This window comes from Symphalangus syndactylus, chromosome 23 (genome assembly GCF_028878055.3).
Source record: "Symphalangus syndactylus isolate Jambi chromosome 23, NHGRI_mSymSyn1-v2.1_pri, whole genome shotgun sequence".
NCBI classification, from domain to species: Eukaryota; Metazoa; Chordata; class Mammalia; order Primates; family Hylobatidae; genus Symphalangus; species Symphalangus syndactylus.
The window spans coordinates 50,499,874-50,522,035 of record NC_072445.2 but is presented as its reverse complement, the minus strand read 5'-3'; the positions used below and the strand labels follow the sequence as shown (position 1 = coordinate 50,522,035).

General features: G+C 45.5%; 1 protein-coding gene across 4 annotated transcripts in view; it reads left to right on the top strand.

Annotated features, from left to right (window-relative positions):
* The first annotated feature begins 958 nt into the window (after window positions 1–958).
* E2F3 (E2F transcription factor 3) overlaps window positions 959–22,162 on the top strand; it is a 107,569-nt gene continuing 86,365 nt past the window's right edge. Inside the window, exon 1 of one of the 4 annotated variants that reach the window (XM_055263721.2) lies at window positions 959–1,706. In XM_055263721.2, coding sequence (XP_055119696.1) covers window positions 1,314–1,706 — 393 coding nt within the window. In that variant the 5' untranslated portion in view covers window positions 959–1,313. Of the gene's footprint in view, window positions 1,707–2,427; window positions 2,915–22,162 lie in introns of those variants that run through there. The other 3 variants (XM_055263723.2, XM_055263722.2, XM_055263724.2) reach the window with 3 other exon arrangements.

Below are 22,162 nucleotides of genomic sequence, written 5' to 3'. Positions count from 1 at the left end.
TCTTTCGGATTACTGCTTGGCGGATTAGAAACCCGCAGATCAGTTCTAGGTTAGCCCTGATTAACTGCCCTGGGTGTTTCTGGGCCAGGGAGAATGTCTGCTGGACTCAAACCAATACTCGTTGTAAGACAAAAGAGTTAATTTGTACTTTACCCCTATCCAGGCTAATAATGAAGGTACCGGGAATGATCTGGAATGTTAACTGGTGCCCGCAATCGCGTCCGCTGAACCTTCTGCCCCCGCAATCGCGTCCGCTGAACCTTCTGCCCCCACGATTCTGTCTGCCCACATGCTTCTGTCTATCAGCCCCGGCCTCGGGATCAGCTCTCGCCGCGTCATTGGTTGGATTTCAGGAAGGGAGAAGCCCACAATTTAAAGGGCTCCTTTTCCACCTGCCAGGCATCGTCCGCATGGTCCAACTTGCCTTTGGCACGTATCTGGAAGAATCTCCTGCTGCCGTTCGTATATTGCACTGACTGGTCAAAGGAAAGAGAGTGTTCCCTTAGTCACCTTGACAATCTCCAAAAGCGAAACTTGCGCTCTAGGCTAGATCTACACTGAGTCTGCGGGGCGCGGAGTCCCTGCCCAGGTCAGTAGCGCCGGCCCGGCTGGCAGGCGGGGACAGGGGCGGAGCCTAGGCCAGGCGTGGTCTTCCGTGGGAGAGAAGGAACGTCTTTGCCCCACCCCCTAAAAACTGCTCTTCTCCCAGCCAATCAAGGGGACCTATGCAAATAGGGTCCCTGGTCGCCCCGGTAACCATGATGCACGGCAGCCAATGGAAACCAGCAAGTCGCGGCCCTGCTCCATGATTGGGACTGAAGTAAGGAGATAGAGGCCCAATGGGCTGTGGGAACGGTCCTCGGCGGGTTGAGGGGCGGGGATATGCAAATATAGTTTGAAAAGCCGGCGGGAAATCCGAGTTTCGCGGGAGGACCTTGGCGCGTAAACCGTATCCCTTCATTCATTGTCAGCAGCAGCTTCCTGGAGCCATTTTTCAGCTGCCGGCCGCAGCACCCGGGCTGCCGCCGCCGCCTCGCAATCCGTTGCATCGGCCGCCCCCGACGCCTCCATCCCCGCTTGGGGCCCGATATCCGTGCGGCCGGGACCCTCCTCTCTCCAGAGCCCCGATTATTTTTGGCCCCCGGGGCCTGTGCGGTGCGGAAAAATAAAAAGAAAAGAGAGAGAGGGGGCTCGGAAGCGCCGGGCGGGGAGGAGAGAAGGAGGAGAGACTTGGAAACTCCGACTGCAAATAATAAAGAAATTGAAAACAATACATTAATATACCATAACACTAAAAAGAGCAGGAGCGAGAGATGAGAAAGGGGATCCAGCCCGCTCTGGAGCAGTACCTGGTGACCGCCGGGGGTGGGGAGGGGGCGGCTGTCGTCGCCGCCGCCGCTGCAGCCTCCATGGACAAAAGGGCACTGCTAGCCAGCCCCGGCTTCGCCGCCGCCGCCGCCGCTGCCGCCGCCCCGGGCGCGTACATCCAGATCCTCACCACGAACACTTCCACCACCTCCTGTTCCTCCTCCCTCCAAAGCGGCGCCGTAGCCGCCGGCCCCCTCCTCCCCAGTGCCCCCGGCGCGGAGCAGACCGCCGGCAGCCTCCTCTACACCACGCCGCACGGACCCTCCAGCAGAGCCGGGCTGCTGCAGCAGCCACCAGCGCTGGGACGCGGCGGCAGCGGCGGCGGCGGCGGCCCTCCGGTAATACCCTCCCTTCCCACCGTCCCCAGCCCCGGCGGGAGGTGGGCTCGCAACGCGCGGGGTCGTGGGCGCGCTGCGGGCCGCTCGGGGAGAGCACTGGGCCGAGCATCGTGGGCCTCGGGGGCTGCCCCTGCAACGAGGGTTCATTGTTAGACCTGAGTGCTCTCCCCGGCGCCAGCAGGGTCGGGGGGCTCGGCCAGGCGCGCGGGGCGGCGGGGATTGCCTTGGCGTGAACCACATCAAACACTCCAAAACTTTTCGCGGCCCCCCCCTTCTTTTCCTGCACTTTTCCCTACCCCCACTCTCCCTTCCCCTCCAACTCGAAGCTTCCTCTTTCTCGGGCGTAGGAAGGGGTCACGCCCCGGATGGAGAAGGGGGTGGGGGAGGGAGTAGTGAACTGGGGTGTGGGGGGCTCTGCGGGGTTGAAACCGGGGGACTGTTGGGGTGCTCGCCCCCAGTCGGCCTTGTAGGCTCGTTGGCGGCCGGGGGTCCCTGCGGCGTGCTCGGAGTGCAGGGGATCGGCGGGGCTGCGCTTGACACATTTTAGGATCTGTAACTCCCGGCAACAAAGGGGCTGGGGGAGGTGGAGGGGAGTCGGGCGTGGGGGAGGTGGGGCTGGAAGCCGGGTGCGGACTGGGGCGTGGGCTGTCTGGGGTGAGGGGCTCGCGGGCTGGTGCTCCGGCCTGGGCGCATCCTGGCAGTGGCAGCGGCGGCGCCCGCGTGGCCCGAGCGCCCAGGCCTTCCTCGCCGGGCCCCGGGCCTGCCCTTGACCCGCCTCTCCCCTTGCCCCTTCCTTCCCCGCCCTGTCCCCCTCTCCGCCCCCCGGCGACGGAGGGCGGGGGCAGCCGGGTTCCCGTCCCGCCGCCTGGGTCTGTCCCTCTCTCCGGGACCCGCCGGTGACGTTTCGCACACGTGCGCGCAGGACGCGCCTGTGACTGGGGAGGAGGCGGCGGCGGGAGGGGGCGCTGGAGGGGGAGAGGGGGGCACCCACTTCCTCCTGCTCGCCGGCTCCCTGGCCTGGGACGGTCCCGGCGCCCTCGCACCCGCCCCCGGCACCGCCACCCTCCCTCTCCTCTCCCCACCCCCTCACCGGCGCCCGCCCTCGCCCTGCGCCGCCGGTCTGTTCGGCCCTCCGGGCCCCCTCTCCAGCCGGCCCCCCACCTCCCCCCGGAGCCAGGCTGGTTTCGGAAATGCCCTTACAGCAGCAGGTTAGTGACCGGGACGACTCGGGGGCCGCCGACGCCGCGGGGGCACCGGATTCTGTTGGGGGCTGAAGCGGTGAGGGTAGGCGGTTGAGCGGGGTTTTGGAGTGGGAACGGGGGGTTGGGTGCTCGAGGGAAATGAGTAAGCAAGAAAAATCTAACTAAGTAAATGCCCCGGCCTCCGGTTCTAGGAACCTCGGGGCGGGAGTGTCTGCCCCAGGGGGTGGGTATGGTGTTTACGTGGATTTTTTTTCTAGGGGTCGGATGGATGGGCGATAGAAAACTGGAGGGGGCTTGTCGCCAATGGCCGAGTTAAGCTCTGTTTTCTGTCTTCCTTCCCTTGTGCTGGAGGGGGAGGGGGGCGGGTCAGAGGGTAGGGTGTCTGTAGGATTCCCAGGCCACCCGCCACCCCCTCCCTTTGTCCCTGTAATTTATAAAGCGCCTTTGAGAGATGATTTAGGTCAGTATGCGGCTTCTCTTTTTGTTGGTACTAGAAAGAAGTGTGGCCCGGAGGTCTCTCCCCTTTCTCCTTTTCTCTCCTTCATTCCCTTCCTCCATGCCTCCGGGTCTTCACCCTCGTGGTGAGGCTTGGCCTCCACGGGGCTAGAACCGAACCAGACTCAGTTAGATCCATGGTAGCCTGATCATACCAGGCGTGGACCTCACCTTGTCTCAGCTCCAAATGGGTTTAATTTTTGGAGAATCAAGATTTTGCGGGAGTCTTTAAGAAAGTCAGCACATAGGCAGCACTTTGGGAAATGGGATGGGTTTGGGAATAATGAGTCGTTTTTTATTTCTTTCCTGTTCCCAATTTCTGCCCGGGTTCAGTCTTAACTGCTTTCCAGCCCCAGAGATACTTGCTGGGCATGTGTGATGTAGTCTTAGTCAAAGAAGCTCATCGTTTTTTAGTGACTAGGGTCTGCCAGCAGGGGGGAAACGGAGCACAGTACCTGCTTACACATAACAGTATCCAGTGTGCTGGGTTTTCAGTCACAAGAATATTCCATGCTTTTATTAGCTTCAGATACTCTTACTGACTTGACCTAAGCATGTTTGGACATATTTTAAGCATATTTGACCCCTGCACAGTTCTGTTACTATTTCATAAACCTAACCTTAAACAACCAGCTATTGACATACTTCTTGGATTAGATTCACAGATTTACAGGGGGTAGTTTTGATAATGGGAAATTATGAGAGCTTCAAGTTGCTTTTTAAAAAATTTTAACAGTGCTTGTTGGGCCAGGTCCCTAAGACTATCTTTCAAGCCAAGTTTATTATATCTAGTTCATTGTATTTAAGTATTTAAAGTATACTAAATTACCCTCACCATCTTCCAAGTTATTTCAAAACTTTATTCTTTTTGACATGAAATTATTATTCCAGGAATAATAATATCCTTTTGAGTTTATGTGCACACAAAAGGTTTTTCATTACAGGAATATAAATGTTACTCATATACATATTCAGAAGCATTTTTTATATAAGATTGCAACGTATGCTGAATCATTGGTTATCTACATTTTTTTTTTTTTTTTTTTTTTTTGAGACGGAGTCTTGTTCTGTCGCCCAGGCTGGAGTGCAATGGCACGATCTCGGCTCACTGCAACCTCTGCCTCCCAAGTTCAAGCGTTCTCCTGCCTCAGCCTCCTGAGTAGCTGGGATTACAGGCGTGAGCCACCACGCCCGGCCGGTTATCTACACTTTTAAGAGCTATTTATTCTGGCCGGGCGCAGTGGCTCACGCCTGTAATCCCGGTACTTTGGGAAGCCGAGGGGGCGGATCACGAGGTCAAGAGATCCAGACCATCCTGGCCAACATGGTGAAACCCCGTCTCTGCTGAAAATACAGAAATTAGCTTGGCGTGGTGGTGCGCGCCTATAATCCCAGCTACTCAGGAGGCTGAGGCAGGAAAATCGCTTGACCCTGGGAAGCGGAGGTTGCAGTGAGCTGAGATCCTGACACTGCACTCCAGCCTGGCGGCAGAGCGAGACTCCGTCTCAAAAAAGGAGCTGTTTCTTCTGGGAGGGTGTAGGAAATTTATCTAGTCAATGCATACAAAGTCCTGAGCACTGAATATAAAGTTTGATTTATTGTTTTTCGTACTGAAATTATATTAGACTTCCATGTAAGTCTTCGAATTTTGAATTTTGTTGATACTCTTTCCCTAAGCAGGAACGACAGGATGGGGAAAGCTAAGTGATTGGCTGAACAGAGACCACCTAAACACTCTGTCCAAGAAGAGGTTGAAAAGTCTTCAGGTGGCCAGAGTTGAGACCTATCTGGTTCTGATCCCAAGTTCTGTCTCAAGAATATCTAAGGACTTAACCAGAAGCAACTTCTTCACCTTTTTTTCAATGGGGGTAAAAATATGAGTACTACCTTACCAGCTGTAAAGCATCTATTATTTACAAATTGTATGTTCATTGGCAAATAACTTAATCTCTCAACTCAGTTTCTTTCTCTGTAACATAGGGACAATAACAGTGTCACCTTTAAGGTTCTTTTGAAGAGTTAAATATGATAATGCATGTGAACTATTTAGCACAGTGCCTGGCAAAAAGTAGACACCCAGTACAGTTCATATTTATTATACAAATATTAATTTTTTTCTGACTTAGTGAAATAGTGTAAGGCCAGGTGCACATTGTCCCTTTGTCTACATATATGACAGAACTGTTAAAAGTCTTTAACTGATATGAAATTATTTATGCCCAATTAATTTGGGCTTTTAAATATATGAAACATGGCCATCTTAGGGGTAAAATAGGGACATTTCAGTAAGACACAGCTATATAGAGATGGTGGTGTTGAACTGCCAAGCATATGCCTTGAATTGTGACCACATCATCCTCACTTTTTTGCCTGAGTTCCACTCCATCCGTGATTCCACAGACCTGCCAACTTTTGGGTGCAGTTTATGCTTAGTGGCTTTTGTTAGACCTGAACTGTCAATCTTCACCATGTCAGAGACATGCATTAGATAAATTCCATCTTAGTTGGTGAACTGTTGGAAACGTAAGAACTCCAGAGAAACCATAGTCAGAAGTGCTACTCAATGGAGCAGACAAGGCTTCATCATTTGCTGCTGCTGCTTCTAAAAAGAAGCTGAAATTATTTTATTCTAGAAAATTTGGGATTTAATAATGTAAGAGACTATGTCCTGTCACAGTCATAGCAACCTACTGATTATACTTTGGGAAAGAGCCCTCAATGCTTGAAATTTTCATCTAAGAATGGAGGAACCATAGGTGCTATTTCAGCAGGGTCTCTTTTCCTGTAAAATTATAAAAAGAAAAGTGCCGGGTTCCTGTGGTTCTATACTCAATAATCTTGCTTCTGCTGAGATATATGGTTGATGCCAAGTTTAAGCTGGGAGACAATTTTTAGTCACTACATACCCCAAAATGGAAGTTTTAATATAATGCAGTGCCCAGACTTGGGCAGTACAAGTAGCTCCACTATAATCAGTACCAAGGGCGCCACTCTAATCATCCTCTGAAACAAAGCACCCTTAAATACGGCACTGTGAGCTGAAGAACTCCACCTTGTGAACAGGAAAGGATTTTTTGTTTTTCTATAAATCGCCACCTTGTGTATTACTTGGAAGAGTGGATTCTGAGATTAATGTTGTACTGTGTAAAGCTAACTTGAAAACAGAAAATAATACTCTAAGCCTAGACGTGCATAAATAACATTACCTGGAGATTGAAAGATGGGGTGAAAGCTTTTATTGTGGTTTCTCAGAAATATATAAAGCAGTAGTTTTCCTTTAACTCTTCTGTCTTTAATGCCATCTGCAAAGATATAGCATCCATACCTTTAACCTCTTTCCTAGGGATTTGGAACCATTTGGCAAATAGCTTCAAGTACTCATAGTTAATTTTCTGGCTGGTTTTCCTAACTTAACCTGATTTTACAAATATTCCATTTGTAGGACCAGTTTACGTCCACTTTCCCAAGCTAGCCAACTTCAATTCCCTTTTAATCATCTACTTCCTACTAACAGCTTTAACTAGGATGAGTGAAAATCAGTTGCCTATGCTCACCAGGTCCCTGATAGATTCCCATGAAGCCACCTGAAAGGTGGTGAAAGCAAGGTAAAGCAGGTAGATTTCACAATTTTGTTTTTTAAGAAGGGGAATCTTCCCTGAATTCTTTGAGGTACTAAGTACGTGGTTTGATGCATATTTTCATTCTTGTTAGCAGTTTAAAAATAATGTTTCAGAGACTGTATTTACAATTGCTAAAAAGCATTTTTTCTACTAATCATTTTTCATGGGACTTAACAATGGAAGATAACTGGGAAAGCAGTAAATATAGGAAACCGCTAATAGTGTTTCCTTCTTCCTACCCTGACCCTCTCTTTGGCTTCAGAAAGTGACGAGGAAAATGTATCTTTCACAAAGAAAAGTTATACCACAAAAGGTACTAAAAAGCAACAACTGCCTTTGGGGACAGGAAACTTACAGAGTGGGGATTATTATAGAGGGATAACATACCGAGTTTCTATTTCAATAAGAGGGAAATTGGTTTATATTCTGTTCACACTTGTTTCAAACCCTCTCCTCTAAAAGCAATGTGTTTTTGGAATTCAAGGAATGTACGTTCTTTCCCCAACCTTAACTGGGGGTCAGTCTTATGGCTGCCATATTTGTCTACAATATAACTTTTAAAAAATATAATTTTTGCCCTCAAATACTGTCCTATCCAATGCAATATAACTTTGAAGGAGAAGTGATAAAGGCCACTGGTTGCCAGATTGTATCACAAAGCCAGATGCACTTTGCTGTGATGAAGAATCTGAGTAATGCAGGCCCCCACTTAGCTTTGTAAACTAAGGCAGGGGTTTATGTCAGCTCGAGGTAGAAAGCAGTGAGAACTGGCAGCTGATGGAATAGAAAGGGGATAAAAAGAATAAAAAATAATTGACTTTAGTCTGCTTTCCATTACCGTAGCCCAACTCTCTGGGGCCAGTTGTATGGTCTAGACAACATTCTTAGAACTTGACAGTCCCTGAGAACGATATTCTAGGTTGGCATGGGCAATAGTTGGCATTTACACTGGTCTTGGAATCATAACATTTGAGAAGTGTAAGGCACAAGAGTCCTCATCTGTCCAATCCCCTTCATGTTGCAGGTGAGAAATTCAGGCCCAGCGCTGTTAAATTACCTGCCCAAGGTCACAGCTCTTTGCTAGTGGCAAAGGCAAAACCGAAACTGGAGACTCTTGAATTCTTAGAAGCCTCATTCACCAAGAGAAGGTTAACTGTGTCTCATGGGCCCTATATGGGAAAATTGGGGTGTGTAGAACACATTTTAGATTTCATTCAGTGGTGGTTACCTTTTTTAAAAATGTGCACATAAAGAAGTGTCCTTTAAACAGTTGGCTGTGGGGGTAATGACTTATTCCCAAAGATACAAAATAAGCAAGGCTACTTTGGATGTTAAATGAAAGGGAATTCTTTAAAAAAGGAAAGAATGACTCTTCAAAACATGATAGTAATATTTTTAAAGATTTATTTGATATTCGCAAATTTGTCTTCTGTGGTTATATCAATTCTGTTGCTCAAAAAGTGACACATGCTTCATAGAGAATAGAATCTAAAAGGATTTTTGAGACTTTCTTGGGGAGAAGGACACACAGTGCCCCTCTGGTAGTAACGGAGTTTTGTCCTGGGCCACCCACATCCTGAGTGACTGTCATGCTTTCAGAGGTCCCCAGCCCTTGCCCAGTAACACTGAACAAGGTGTTCTTCCTCTGTGGTTAGCTCCAAGATTTCTGGTTTAGCAAAGTGGCTAATCAGTTATCTCTTTAAGAGGAAATTGTCATTCCTTTAGCCAAAGCTAATTTCCTTAAAATGCCTTCTTTTCCTTTTTGGAACTGAGAAAGCTTAAAAATAGAATTGCTTCAAGCCCTGAGGCCTGAAAGTGAAACATAATCTAACGTGGCTGTAGTGCACTGACTCGTTAGGGGCAGCGATATATGGCTTATCTGTAATCCACAAACCAGAAAGGTGCCCAGTGTAGATACGGTCTAACAGCCAGTGAGCATTAAGTACCAACTGATGAGAGTAGTGATCAGTGAAGCTGATTTCCTCTGGAAAGTTTTTTGGCAAGTAGAGTTTGTCTTAGAGAGTGGAGGATTTGAATGCCTCTTGACTTTCTGCTGAGGAGAGCTTCTGTCTGCTCTAGTTTTTATGATCCTGAAGGGTGGTAACTCTGGACTCTGAGAATAATGGGCAGTGAACTCAGGGTCTATATATTTTGTTCCACTCTGCTCTTCCCCATTTCTGATGCTTTGGGGGCTCCATTTCTGATACATAACCAGAGCAGCATCCTTGAGGCCCACACTATCAACTGTGTGCCTTTCTGCATCTGGCAGTCCCTTGGAGAGAAAGAGGCTCATGTGTTTATAACATGCACCCTGTCCTAAAAGGCATAGTGAGGGGCAGCTGAGTATAAGGTCAGGCCACTTAGCCTGGAGCCAGAGTGCCTGTGTTCTTGTTCTGGCTCTGCTCACTAGCCCTGTGACTTTGGGCAAGAAACTTGGCCTCTATGTTTTCATTTCCTCATCTGTAAATTGGGAGCAATGATAGTACCTACCTTATGGGGTTAGGAAGTTGCAATGAGTTCTTATTTGTAAAGTGCTTAGACCAGTGTCTGGCACGTAGGAAGGATTATGTGTTAAGCAGAAACATAGTATAATTGCCCTTCCTTCCACAGCCATCTCATGGGCTGTCCTTTTGTGATCTATTTTCTTGGTTTGTTTTTGTTTTGAGACCAAGTCTCGTTCTGTTGCCCAGGCTAAAATGCAATGGTGCAATCTTGGCTCACCGCAACCTCTGCCTCCTGGGTTCAAGTGATTCTCCTGCCTCAGCCTCCCCCGTAACTGGGATTACAGGTGCGCGCCACCACGCCCAGCTAATTTTTTTTTGTATTTTTAGTAGAGATGGGGTTTCACCATGTTGGTCAGGCTGGTCTCGAACTCCTGACCTCAGGTGATCTGCCCGCCTCAGCCTCACAAAGTGCTGGGATTACAGGTGTGAGCCACTGTTCCCAGCCGGATCTATTTTCTTAACTAGCCCTTAGTGTTCATTTCACCCCATTGCACCTCTGTAAAAATGGTGGTGATGGGAAGGAGAAGTAAACCATGGAATGGCTCTCGCCTAATGCAGTCTTTAGGGTCTAGGGTCTTTGTATTTCTTTATAAACTGCCCATTGACTTGGGAAAAAGAACTGAAGAATAAGCTTCTTGTAGTAGTACTATCAGTAGTGATAGTGTCATGAATAAAACCTTTATTTCTGTGATTAAATGTGTTAATAAAGTGGCACTACTAGCATGAATGACACTATTAACATAATTTCAATCCCGTACAGTAAACCATGGCTTAAGACTGAATGGCAAGAATCAGGGTGTCTGAGCTGCTGGGCCCTGCCAGACTCAGAGCCCCTGCCAGTGTGTGTATATCAAGGCAGGGCGGGGGGTTGTCTTGCTCTCCAGAGGCAATGGAACCTGCCTCCGGGCCTTCCTTTTCCCTTCTCATCTCCTCACCCCTCCTTTTTTATGTTACATCTATTCCTACCCCCTCCCCTTCGCCTTGCCCTCTGCCTGGCTCTTAGAAGGAAGCAGACTTGCCACCTTCAGTGGCTGCTTCCCGGACTTACCAAATTAATTACCACCTTTTCCTGGCATCAAGGGATGGTGAAATCTTGCCTTTTCGGTCTTGCTTCCCATTCCTCTGCACTCAGCTGCTGCGATGGTGTGGTGCTGCAGGCGCCGCAGGTTTCCCTCTGGTGTGTTTGCCCATAGCTTCTCCCTCTCCATCTTACTCCTTTTGTTGCCCTCCTCCCACTGCCCCATCGAGGCCCACATCAAGGGAAGGCGTAGGCACAGCCTCCCCCAGTTTCCCAGGGGCTTGGGCCTCTCCCTTCCCTTGGGTTACTGCTTCTTTCCTGTAGCACCTCATGGTCTGCCTCGTAGCCTAATCTTGCGTGTTCATGACTTATTCCTCCTCGAAACCTGTAAGCTCCAAGAAATCAGTCTGGCTTGCTTTTTCATCATGTAGTCCCTGCAGTGCCTGCCACACTATAGGCTCAGCTACCTGAGAAGAGGCATTTTCATTAGACACCTTCCATGTGCTTGGCACCCCATTAGTCCTGTTGGGGATACAAAAGAAATATGAGGTGTGATCTGCCCACCCTTGAGTTTACAGTCTGTTGAGGAGACAAGCTTTAAACACAAGTTGATCTGCAAGCAAGACTAAACAGGCGGTAGGGAGAAAACAAGACTCATCTAGTCCTCAGTTGTGTGATGTCGACAGGAAGTGCCAGAGGAACAGGTGAGAGTCACCAGACTCCAGCTGGGCCGTGAGATGGGGAGGCCACGGCTGCCATGGTTGTCAATCTTGGAGCACATTAGGGCGCACATTTGAATCTCCCAGGGCGCTTTTTAAAAATACTGATACCTAGGCCCCACCCAGACTAATCAGAATGTCTGGGGGTGAGATTAAGACCTGGATTTTTTTTTTTTTTTTTTTTTAATGTGCTCAGTTGGAACCACTGGGCTTGGTGGAAAGGGAAGATTGGGGAGGCCCTTCCTGGCAGGGAGACATAAGTCAAAGGCAGGCAGGCAGAAAGACTGGTGTCAGAAGGCAGCATGTGGACTAGAGTCGTCAGGATGGGGAGACAACAGGACCGAAGGTTGGATGTGTTGGCAAAACTGATCTAGAATTGGAGTTGCCTTTCTACTAGGGCCAGGCAGGGAGTAAACTGGGAGTGGGAAGTTTGAGTGGTGTGGGGATTGTTCATGAATAAAGAAGAAACGTAGTATCAAAAGGGGGCCTTGGGACCTGGTCACAGGCAGTGGCTGCCAGAGGGGATGGCAGGCCCTGTGTTTTGCCAGGTCTTCAACCTTCTCAAAATGCCAGAAATCTACCAGTTTTAAAATGTTGGCTGAATTTAAAAGGAAATTGCGCAGGCCAAACAAAATAGGTCTCTAGGCCAGATTTGGCTTAAGGGCTGCCACTCAGCAGTCTCTGGTCTATGGGATAATAATAGCTAATGTTTATCGAGTGCCTGCATGTATCGAGGGCACTAAACTAAGTGCTTTACTTGCATTAGCACATTATCCACATAACAACCTATGAAGTGGGTATTATTATCATCCTTGTTCTACACAGGGAAACAGACAGCCAGGGGTTAATGGCCTGGCTCTGGGCCCCATTAATAAGTGGGGCAACTGAAATTAAACCCAAGGAGCCTGGCTCCACAGTCTCAGCTTATTCCTGGTATTTATCCTCTGTGGTCTCTGGCATTGTATTCAGTAGTAAAAACCCAAGATACCTGTCAAAAAGAAATAATCCAGTTTTCAAGTTTACCTGATTGCCTGTAGCACTTGTTTCAGATTCAGATTCCCAGACTCCATCCCTATCCTCAGTCAGAGAAGCCCTATAAGATCTTCTGATGAAACATTCTGGAAGCACTGCCAGTTGGGCACAGGGAAAAGTTATTGAAACTAGATTGTACAGGGGAAGGCAGGAGCCTTCTGCTGCATCCATTCACATTATGCTCATCTCAGCTCTTCCTCGGTTGGAAAGACCCCAGGGCCCCAAGCCTCATGCCTGCTCTTGTGGTTCCAAAACTTGTGGACTTCCAGGTTGTAGCCCAGGCAAACCATACAAAGATGGGTCACCCAAAACTTAAAAGATGTGAAACAAGAAGTGGTTTCCTGGATTCTCGAGCGGTTGAGAATCCAAGCTCAGGAGGTCAAAGTGGGCTCGGTGGCTCCACGCCAGGCACCAGCACCAGCTGGGTGCCCTTTAGTGGTTTTTCTGCCTTAACAGTAGGAAGGCTTTTCATTCTGTCTGGTCTGGACCTGCCTGAAACACAGGTAACCAAGTGGACAGAGCCAGAAATGTGAATACGAGGACCAGAGCACACCATTTAGAGTATGGGTGCTATTGAGTTGATGAGTCTGGAAGCAGGATGGCAACAGTGATGGTGTGAAAAGGCAGGTGGAAGTGAAGGGCAGGTTAAGGGAAAAAAGAAATATAAGACCTTTGACTCCCAAATATTTAACTCCAGGGGCTGGAAGAATGGGTGAGGCCAAGCTTCCCCTCTGTCTAGGGTGTGCACTGTGTGGAAGGCATGATTAGTTAGAATGGATGGGGTGGTTGTGAGTGACTCTGTGGGCCATCCCGTTTTCTGAGGGGCTGAGGCTGAGCACCGGAAATGGGACTTTGGCATAGAGGTTATAGTGGAAGTCTTGATGAACAATAGCAGGCCAAGACCTGGTCTCCCTAGCTTACAAATAAAAGAAATTTAACATGGTGCCACGAAAACCTTTCATCATTTTCACTTCTTCCTCTGTAGTATGAAAACGAGACAAATTCATCAGGTTGATTTTTGGGGATCGATACTGTCAGGGCTCGTAGAGACGAGCCATCATATGTTATTTATTACATGCTTTACCTCGTCTCCTCGCTGCTGTGATAAAGCCCACAGTTTGCAACCTCACAAAGCAAAGAGCCAGCTGGAAAGTACTGTGCATCCAGAAAGGTCACATAGTCATGTCCTGAACCAAGATAGCTCTTTTTGCCATGATTTCCTACGCTCTCTGATTTTTCTGATTAAAAAAAAAAAAAATCTTGAATTTATTTTCTTAAGCTGTAGCATCCTAAAGTTTAAACATATGAGCCTTTGAATACTCCTGTCTAGGAAAGAGCCATGTAAATTCTAAGTATCTCTATAATTGACTTTTAATATGTTACTTATGTTTAAACCCAATTTGCAACACCCCTTTTGTTGACTAATTTTGTCTCTATGTTGGGTAGCAGAACTTCTGACGATCACACTAATAACATAAGGCTTCCCACCTTTCTTGTTGCTATTTTCCTTGTTAGCATCTCAGACATCCCAATTCTGGGAATAGTCTCTAGGAGGCAAGGTTTTCAGCTTTGGAAATCCATGCGTGACACAGTGGTGTGGTATGGAAGGCGTGTGGACTTGAAGATCTGGCTCCAGAAACACGCTCTGCCAATTACCGTGTGTGACCTTTTATAAATTACATCCATGAGCTGTAGTTACCTAAAATAGTGATCCTCTCTCCTTTGCTGGCTGAAAGGATTAAATGAGATAGTGTTTATAGGAAATGTACTTTGTGTTCCTTAGTTGCCTCCCCCCGCCACTCCCCATGGTAGGAACTCTTGAGTACTCCTCGAACCTGAACTCTCGGCATTTTTACCTCCTTCAGGGAATACTATTGGGCAGGGTCTTACTGAACACCCGCTTTTGTGCAGAATGCACTTCCTGATACTCTGGGAGTTTCGGAGGCTACTAAGATGTCCTTATGGCCCTCAAGGAGTTCATCTGGAGACGGGGAAATGACACATTTTCTTCAATAACTAAGAAAAGAAAGGGCAATGAAGACCATAAGAAAATAGCAGTGAAGTTTCTTAGGCATCCAAACTTGACGGAGGGGACGCAGGAGGCTTTAGGAAGTTTTCCACTAGAACAGGACTTCAGCACTCTTAACACTTCGGTCAGATACTTCTTCATGGTGATACTTCGTGGGCAGCTAACAGTGGTGGAGGGCTGTGCTGTGCATTGTAGCAAGTTTAGCAGGATCCCTGGCCTCCACCCACTTAGATGCCAATAGCACCCCTCGTTAACAACAATAGAAATTATCTTCACACTGTCAAATGTCCCCGGGAAGCAAAATCACCCCCAGCTGAGAACCACCGAACTAGACCTTGAAGAAAGGGTAGAAGAGGATGATATCACGTTTGCCTCTTCTATATATAGTACATATTTAAATTTTAAAATATGATATACATTTTAAAAGCAACTGATTTCTCATAGCTGGATTAACTTTGGAATGCCTAACCGCCCCATGGCACCCCAGAACTGGGATCCACTGCCCCTATTCTTGGTAGTGCTCTGTGCAGGCCACCTAAGCCCTGTCTTCTTTATGATCAGCCATGATATTAATTGGCTGCTGGAAGCCTCTCTAACTTGCAGAAGAAAGGATCAAAGTCTGCAGTTCAGGGAAGGAAGTTTTGCATTTATCATTGACCCAACTGGGTAATTAAGAGCGACTTTCTGCTCAGGATCAACTTCTCAGCGTGGTTTTTAATCCCACTTCATAGTTAGATGATTTGTTCACATCACTTTCCCTCCAAACCCTGTTTCCTCATCTGTTAAATGAGAAAAATCATGGTTCTTACCTCACAGAGTTACTCTAAGGATTGAACGCAATAATGCGTGTAAAGTGCTGGCTCCATCCGTGGCCGTGTGCTAAACACTCTGACATTTGTTGTCTTCATCATGTATATTGTTATTGTGGTTGTCATTAAGTTGGGCTTCCATTTCAGGGCAGTTCAACAGTGAGCAGCCATTCCCTTTGTTGCTGGTGCTTCTGCAGCTATTTTACTTGCTCACCTATACCCACGCTGGCCCCGGTTTCAGCCACAGGGCCAGCTGACTCATTTATTTAGCAGATATGTGTTAAGCACCTAGCATATGCCAGCCACCATTCTAGGCACCAGGAATACAGCAGTGGCAGAACAACAAAATTCCCTGCCTCTATGTGGCTTGTGTCATAGTTGATGAAGATTTTGCCACATCATAAATACCCTGGTCTTATCTTTGATGGATTCTTTTTATTTTATTTTAATTTAATTTAATTTTATTTTTTTAATGGTTCTTAAGTATGTGGTGCTGGACCAGCAGCTTTACTTGGGAGCTCGTTAGAGATGAAAGTTTTCAGGTTGTACTCCAGACCCACTGAGTCAGAAACTCAGGAAGTGGAAGTGGGGGTGAGCAGCACTGGTGTATGGCTTAACAAGTCCCCCACGTCATTCCAATGCACCAAGTTTGTGTGCGAGTCAGTGTTTGGGAAAAGAAAGGAGTAGGGGGAAACCCAGGCCCTAACTGGGCTGCAGTGTTATATGGTGCCATCAAATAAGGTGTTGCTCGTATCATGAGATTCTAATAACATCAGAGTTTACAAAGGATAGTCTTAGGTGTGCCGAGACAGTTAAAACTAGCAGTACCCTTTGATTTCTTTCCTGGGCCTGGCCACCCCTCTTTTAAATGGGAGGGCTTTGGGAGGCCTCCCAAGTCACCACAGCACACAGGACTCAGTGACAGAAATTCTTAGCCTTCCCTGGGCTTTTCCTTGCCTGATATACAAGGAAGTTGCTTTCCCCACTTTTCTCCAGACTTTTGGCATGTTTGACAATTATTTTTTCTTCTTTTAATTCCTTCAGTTTTTATTGGCTTCTTACCTGGCATCATTAAAAGATTTTATAGCTGCAATCAAATTGCAAACTGGATGGACAAGGCTTATCTGAAAATGAAATGGTAGCTCTCCTTTGTATGTCTGGAAATTTGGGTATTTAAAGATACAGTGAAGAGTAAATGAAATGAGAGACCATGGGAAAGTGTCCAGTGTGGAGCTGGGCACAGGGTGACCATTTGATAAATGCTGGTACAGTTTTCCCCCCATCCCAACTCATTATAAAAACCAATAAAGGCGTTAAATAGACACCACGTTCTTGTGTGAAAAGCTTTGGATTACATATAGTCTGAATGAGTGAATACCATAAAATAATAGAATCCAAAATCTTAAGTAATAACTTTGAAAAAAATAAGTGTTTTAAAATAACTTTTTAAAAAATAAGTGTAATTAAATAAACTTTTAAACTTAAAAAGATGTTACTTGATTTTTATTTCCTGATAATGGATTTAAAAAAAAAAAAAAGAAGCCCAGATCAGACTGGCAGAAATACTTCTATTTCTGCACTAGCCCAAAGCCTGGATATGCTTATAAGCATATAACCTGTAATGTAAATTATAACCAAAATAATCGAATCCAAAATCGTAAGTAATAACTTTGAATAAAAATAAATGTTTTAAAAGTTAATAACTTTTTAAAAAAATAAGTGTAATTAAATAAACTTTTGAACTTAAAAAGATGTTACTTGATTTTTATTTCCTGATAATGGATTTAAAAAAAAAAAAGCCCAGATCAGACTGGCAAAAATACTTTTATTTCTGCACTAGCCCAAAGCCTGGATATGCTTATAAGCATATAACCTGTCCATTTAACAGCTGTCATTTAATTCACAAACACTAATTAGTTACAGCCATGTTAAAAGGAGTGTTTGGGATGGTTTGGTAGTTCCTTTTGAAGAAAACCTGTGTCTTGAAAATGCATATGAAAGATTACCAGGTTCTGTTATATATAGTCCAGGTTTGTCTTGGTGGTTCTATTCTAAAAATATCTCTCTGACCATCGGTGGGCATTTCCTCTCTCTTTCTGTCTACCTACAGCCAAAACAAGTTCTGGTTACAGTGACAGTTTTAAGTTTGCCATTTGTGGTTGGTTCTATTATAGAGGCTGGGAGAGGAAGGCAAGCAGTCCTCGCTTCTTGCTTCCGGCCTTGCTCTAGAGTGTAAGGATCAGCTTCTCTAATCCCTTGACTTTCAGTTCACTGCTCTGTGTAGTCAGGGTAGACAAGGGGCGGCCCTCAAACACCAGCCGCCTCTGGAGGTCTAGCATGACTAAACCACTGTCTTCTTTTGCAAATCCGGCACTGGGGACCGAGGTGTGGGCCTCCCATCTGACTTGTGGAGTGAAAGAAATGGGAATAGAGCAGCGCTGTCCATATAGTCGAGTTTCGTAAATATTTGTCAGATGCGTGTCAGATGTGATAACTAGAGATGCGTTATCACATTTGACAGTAACAAGTGGCAAGTGTTGAGCTCTTTTAAGTCTTGCTTTTTATTTCTTACAATATGCAAATAACTGTTAAAATGGCCAGCCAGTTGGCTGTTTTAGCTAAGGTAGGTCTCTTGCAATTTTTGCACCCTAGGGAGATCTCAATAGGAGTAGGTCTAGCCCTAAACTGTACAGGATTAGGAATTCTGATTTACTGATCTGGAGGGCGACTTTGTGTTAATCAGAGTTCTGAAGCCTGACAAATTAGACTGTGAACTTAGTACTTACCCTGAGAAGTATAACTGCCAAGTGGACAGTTGCAGAAATTGGTTATTGTCCGTGTTCCGGATCAGAAGGTTATTAGCTGTGTCAGAGTAAAGGGACTGAATGATCCCATTAGTATCTTCCAGCTGGGGTCTCCTCTCTAGAGTGTACCTCCAGGGGAGGGAGTACTGCTGGCCGCTTATGGAGCATATGGACACTGTCATTCACCCAGGTGTCCAGTTCCATGACTCTGGTGTGAAACACTGAATTTGTTTGTTACCTTTTTTTTTTGTAAGAAAATACTTGTTTTTAGTACCTGCTTATTATTTTTTAAAAATAAAAAATATATAAGGAAGTGGAGTGAAAATGAAAATACCTTCTTCATTCCCTCCTAATCTTGCTTCCTTCCCAGAGATAACCACAATCACAGCTTGGCCTTTCCTTTTTATAATAATTTGCAAATCTATATTTTATTTATATAAAAGTAAAAATGATTCAAAAATACAGAAGTGCACATCGTGGCTTGCCCTTTTGCTTAGTAAGGTATTTCCAGAGACGTAATTCCCTATCTGTATATATTGATGCTCATTATTCTTTGTAACGGCTGCGCTGCCACTCATTATATAGATAATGCTGCAATGTGTTTAGTTATTCCTATTTGATGGTCATTTCTGTCATTTTTCATTTTAACTGTTGCTATTATGAACAGTGCTACATTGGATATCTGTGTACATGTTTTTGTGCTTGTGTGTATTTCTGTAGACTGCATTTCTAAGTGTTGAATTTTTATATCACAGGGCATGTATATTAAAATGCTGATAGATTAGATAGGTCCAAATTACCCTCCAAAAAGGCTGAACACATTTCTATTCCCACTACAAGTATAGAAAGTTGCCTGTTTTCTCATACTTTTTCCAACACTAGGTAGCGTTAGTCTTTTTGCAGTTGCTGCTCATGCTAGATAGTACCTCCTTTTCTTTCTTTCTTTCTTTCTTTCTTTCTTTCTTTCTTTCTTTCTTTCTTTCTTTCTTTCCTTACTTACTTATTTTGAGACGGAGTCTTGCTCTGTCGCCCAGACTGGAGTGCAGTGGCACTATCTGGGCTCACTGCAACTCTGCCTCCTGGGTGTTCAGGCAATTCTCCTGCCTCAGCCTCCCCAGTAGCTGGACTACAGGCGCACGCCACCATGGCTGGCTACTTTTTTTGTATTTTAGTAGAGATGGGGTTTCACCGTGTTGCCCAGGCTGGTCTGGAACTCCTGAGCTCAGTCAATCTGCCCCCCATCAGCCTCCCAAAGTGCTGGGGTTACAGGCGCAAGCTACCGCGCCCAGCCAATTTTTATTTATTTATCGAGACAGAGTCTCATTCTGTTGCCCAGGCTGGAGTGCAGTGGTTCAGTCTTGGCTCTCTGCGACCTCTGCCTCCCGGGTTCAAGCAATCCTCCCTCCTCAGCCTACTGAGTAGCTGGGACTACTGGCGCATGCCATCACACCCGGCTACTTTTTGTAGTTTTTGTAGAGATGAGGTTTCACCATGTTGCCCAGGCTGCCTCCTTATTTTACTTGTATGTTTTTTAAATTATTGCTGCTGCTACCACCACCACCGCTACTATTACTGCTACTGACTAATGTTTATTGGATGTTTTTATGTGTCAGGGATAGTTTTAAGCACGTTACGTGAAATCACTAATTTAAACCTTAACATCTCTATAAAGTGGGTGTGATTATTGTCCACATTTTACAGATGATGAAAAAGACGAATTAGTAAATTTAAGTATCTCTGCCCTAATTTGCATTTCTGTGAGTAGCCTCTTTGAATTCTTTATCATTTTTGTGTCCAAGGCTATTTATAGTTTTCTTACTGAATTATTGGAACTTTTAATGAATTACAGATAATGGGCTTTCTCTGGTGTGTGTGTGTGTGTGTGTGTGTAGTAAATACAGGCATACCTCAGAGATATTGCAGGTTTGATTCCAGAGCACAGCAATAAAGCAAATGTCACAATAAAGCAAGTCATATGGAGTTTTTGGTTTCCCAGTGAATATAAAGTTTACACTATACTGTAGTCTATTCAGTGGGCAACAGCATTCTATCAAAAACCGATGTGCATATCTTAACTTAAAAATACTATATTGCTACAAAATGCCAACAATCCCCTGAGCCTTCAGCGAGTCATCTTTTTGCTGGTGGGGGGTTTTGCCTTAACATTGAAGACTGTTGCTGTTTGGGGAAGAAGTCACTGAATGCTGGGGCAGCTGTGGCAATTTCTTCACATAAGAAAAAAATCAAGTTTTCCACATTGATTGACTCTTCCTTTCATAAAAGATTTCTCTGTAGTATGTGATACTATTTGATAGCATTTTTCCCACACTAGACCTTCTTTCAAAATCGGAGTAATCCTTCCCAAACTCTCCTGCTGCTTTATCAACTAAATTTATGCAATATCCCAAATCCTTTGTTGTCACATTGTTCACAGTTATCTTCCATCTCAAGAAATCGCTTTATTTGCTTATCCGTAAGAAGCAACTCCTCATCTATTCAAGTTTGAACATGAGATTGTAGCAGTTCAATCACCTATTAACGCTCCATTTTCATTCTGGTTCTCTTGCTACTTCCACCACATCGGTGGTTTCTCCACTAAGTCGTGAACCCCTGTCATCCATGAGGGTTGGGATCAACTTCTTCCAAACTCCTGTTAATATTGATATTTTGGCTTCCTCCATTAATCATGAGTGTTGATATTGGCATCTAGAATGGAGACTCCTTTCCAGAAAGTTTGTAATTTACTTTATCCAGATTCTTCAGAGGAATCACTATTTATGGCAGCTATAACCTTACAAAATGTACTTCTTAAATAATAAGACTAGAAATTCAAAATTACTCCTTGATTTATGGGCTGCAGAATGGATGTTGTGTTACCAGCCATGAAAACATTAATCTCCTTGTACATCTCCATCAGAGTTCTTGCATGACCAGGTCCATTGTCAATGAGTAGCAATATTGTGAAAGGAACCTTTTTTTCTGAGCAGTAGTTATCAACAATGGGCTTAAAATAGTCAGTAAACCATGCTGTAAACAGAGGTGCTGTCATTCAAGCTTTATTACTTCGCTGATAGATCACAGAGTATATTTGGCATAGTTCTTTTTTTCTGACCTGGGCTGGTTCACCCCTCCTTAGGCAACCTGGTGGTCCCCCGCTCCCGGGAGGTCACCATATTGATGCCAAACTTAGTGTGGACACCCGATCGGCATAGTGCACTACAGACCACAACTCCTGGGCTCAAGTGATCCTCCCACCTCAGCCTCCCGAGTAGCTGGGACTACAGGCATGTGCCACCGCGTCTGGCGATTTAGCATAGTTCTTAAGGGCCCTAGGGTTTTTGAAATGGTAAATGATCATTGGCTTCAACTTAATGTCACCAATTGCATTAGCTCCTAACCAAAGAGTCAGCCTGTCATTTGATGCTTTGAAGCCAGATACTGACTTCTCCTCTCTAGCTATGCAAGTACTAGATGGTATCATCTTCCAAGAGAAAGCTGTTTCATCTACATTGAAGATCTGTTGTTTAGGGTAGCCACTTTCATGAGTGATCTTAGCTAGATCTTCTGAATAACTTGCTGCTGCTTCTATATCAGCACTTGCTGCTTCACCTTGCACTTTTATGATCTGAAGAAGGCTTCTTTCCTTAAAGGTCATGAACCAACTTCTGCTACCTTCCAACTTCTGCAGCTTCCTCACCTGTCAGCCTTCAAAAGAGCTGATGAGATTTAGGGCCTTGCTCTGGATTAGGCTTTGGCTTAAGGGAATGTTGTGGCTGGTTTGATCTTCTATCCAGACCACTCAAACTTTCTCCATATCAGTAATAAGGCTGTTTTGCTCTCGTGTCATTTGCGTGTTCATGGAGTAGCATGTTTAATGTCCTTCAAGACCTTTCCCTTCACATTCACAACTTGGCTATTTGGCACAAGTGGCCTAGCTTTTCGCCTATTTCAGGTTTTGATGTACATTCCTCACCAAGCTTAATAATTTCTAGCTTTTGATTTAGAGGGAGGGATGTGTGAGTCTTCCTTTCACCTGAACACTTAAGAGACCATTGTGGAATTACTAATTAGCCTAATTTCAGTATTCTTGTTTCTTAAGGAATAGGAAGGCCCGAGAAGAGGGTAAGAGACAGGGAACAGCTGGAAGGTGGAGCATTCAGAACACACACAACGGCTATCGATTAAGTTTGCCATTGTATATTGTTTAGTTACTAAACATTATTT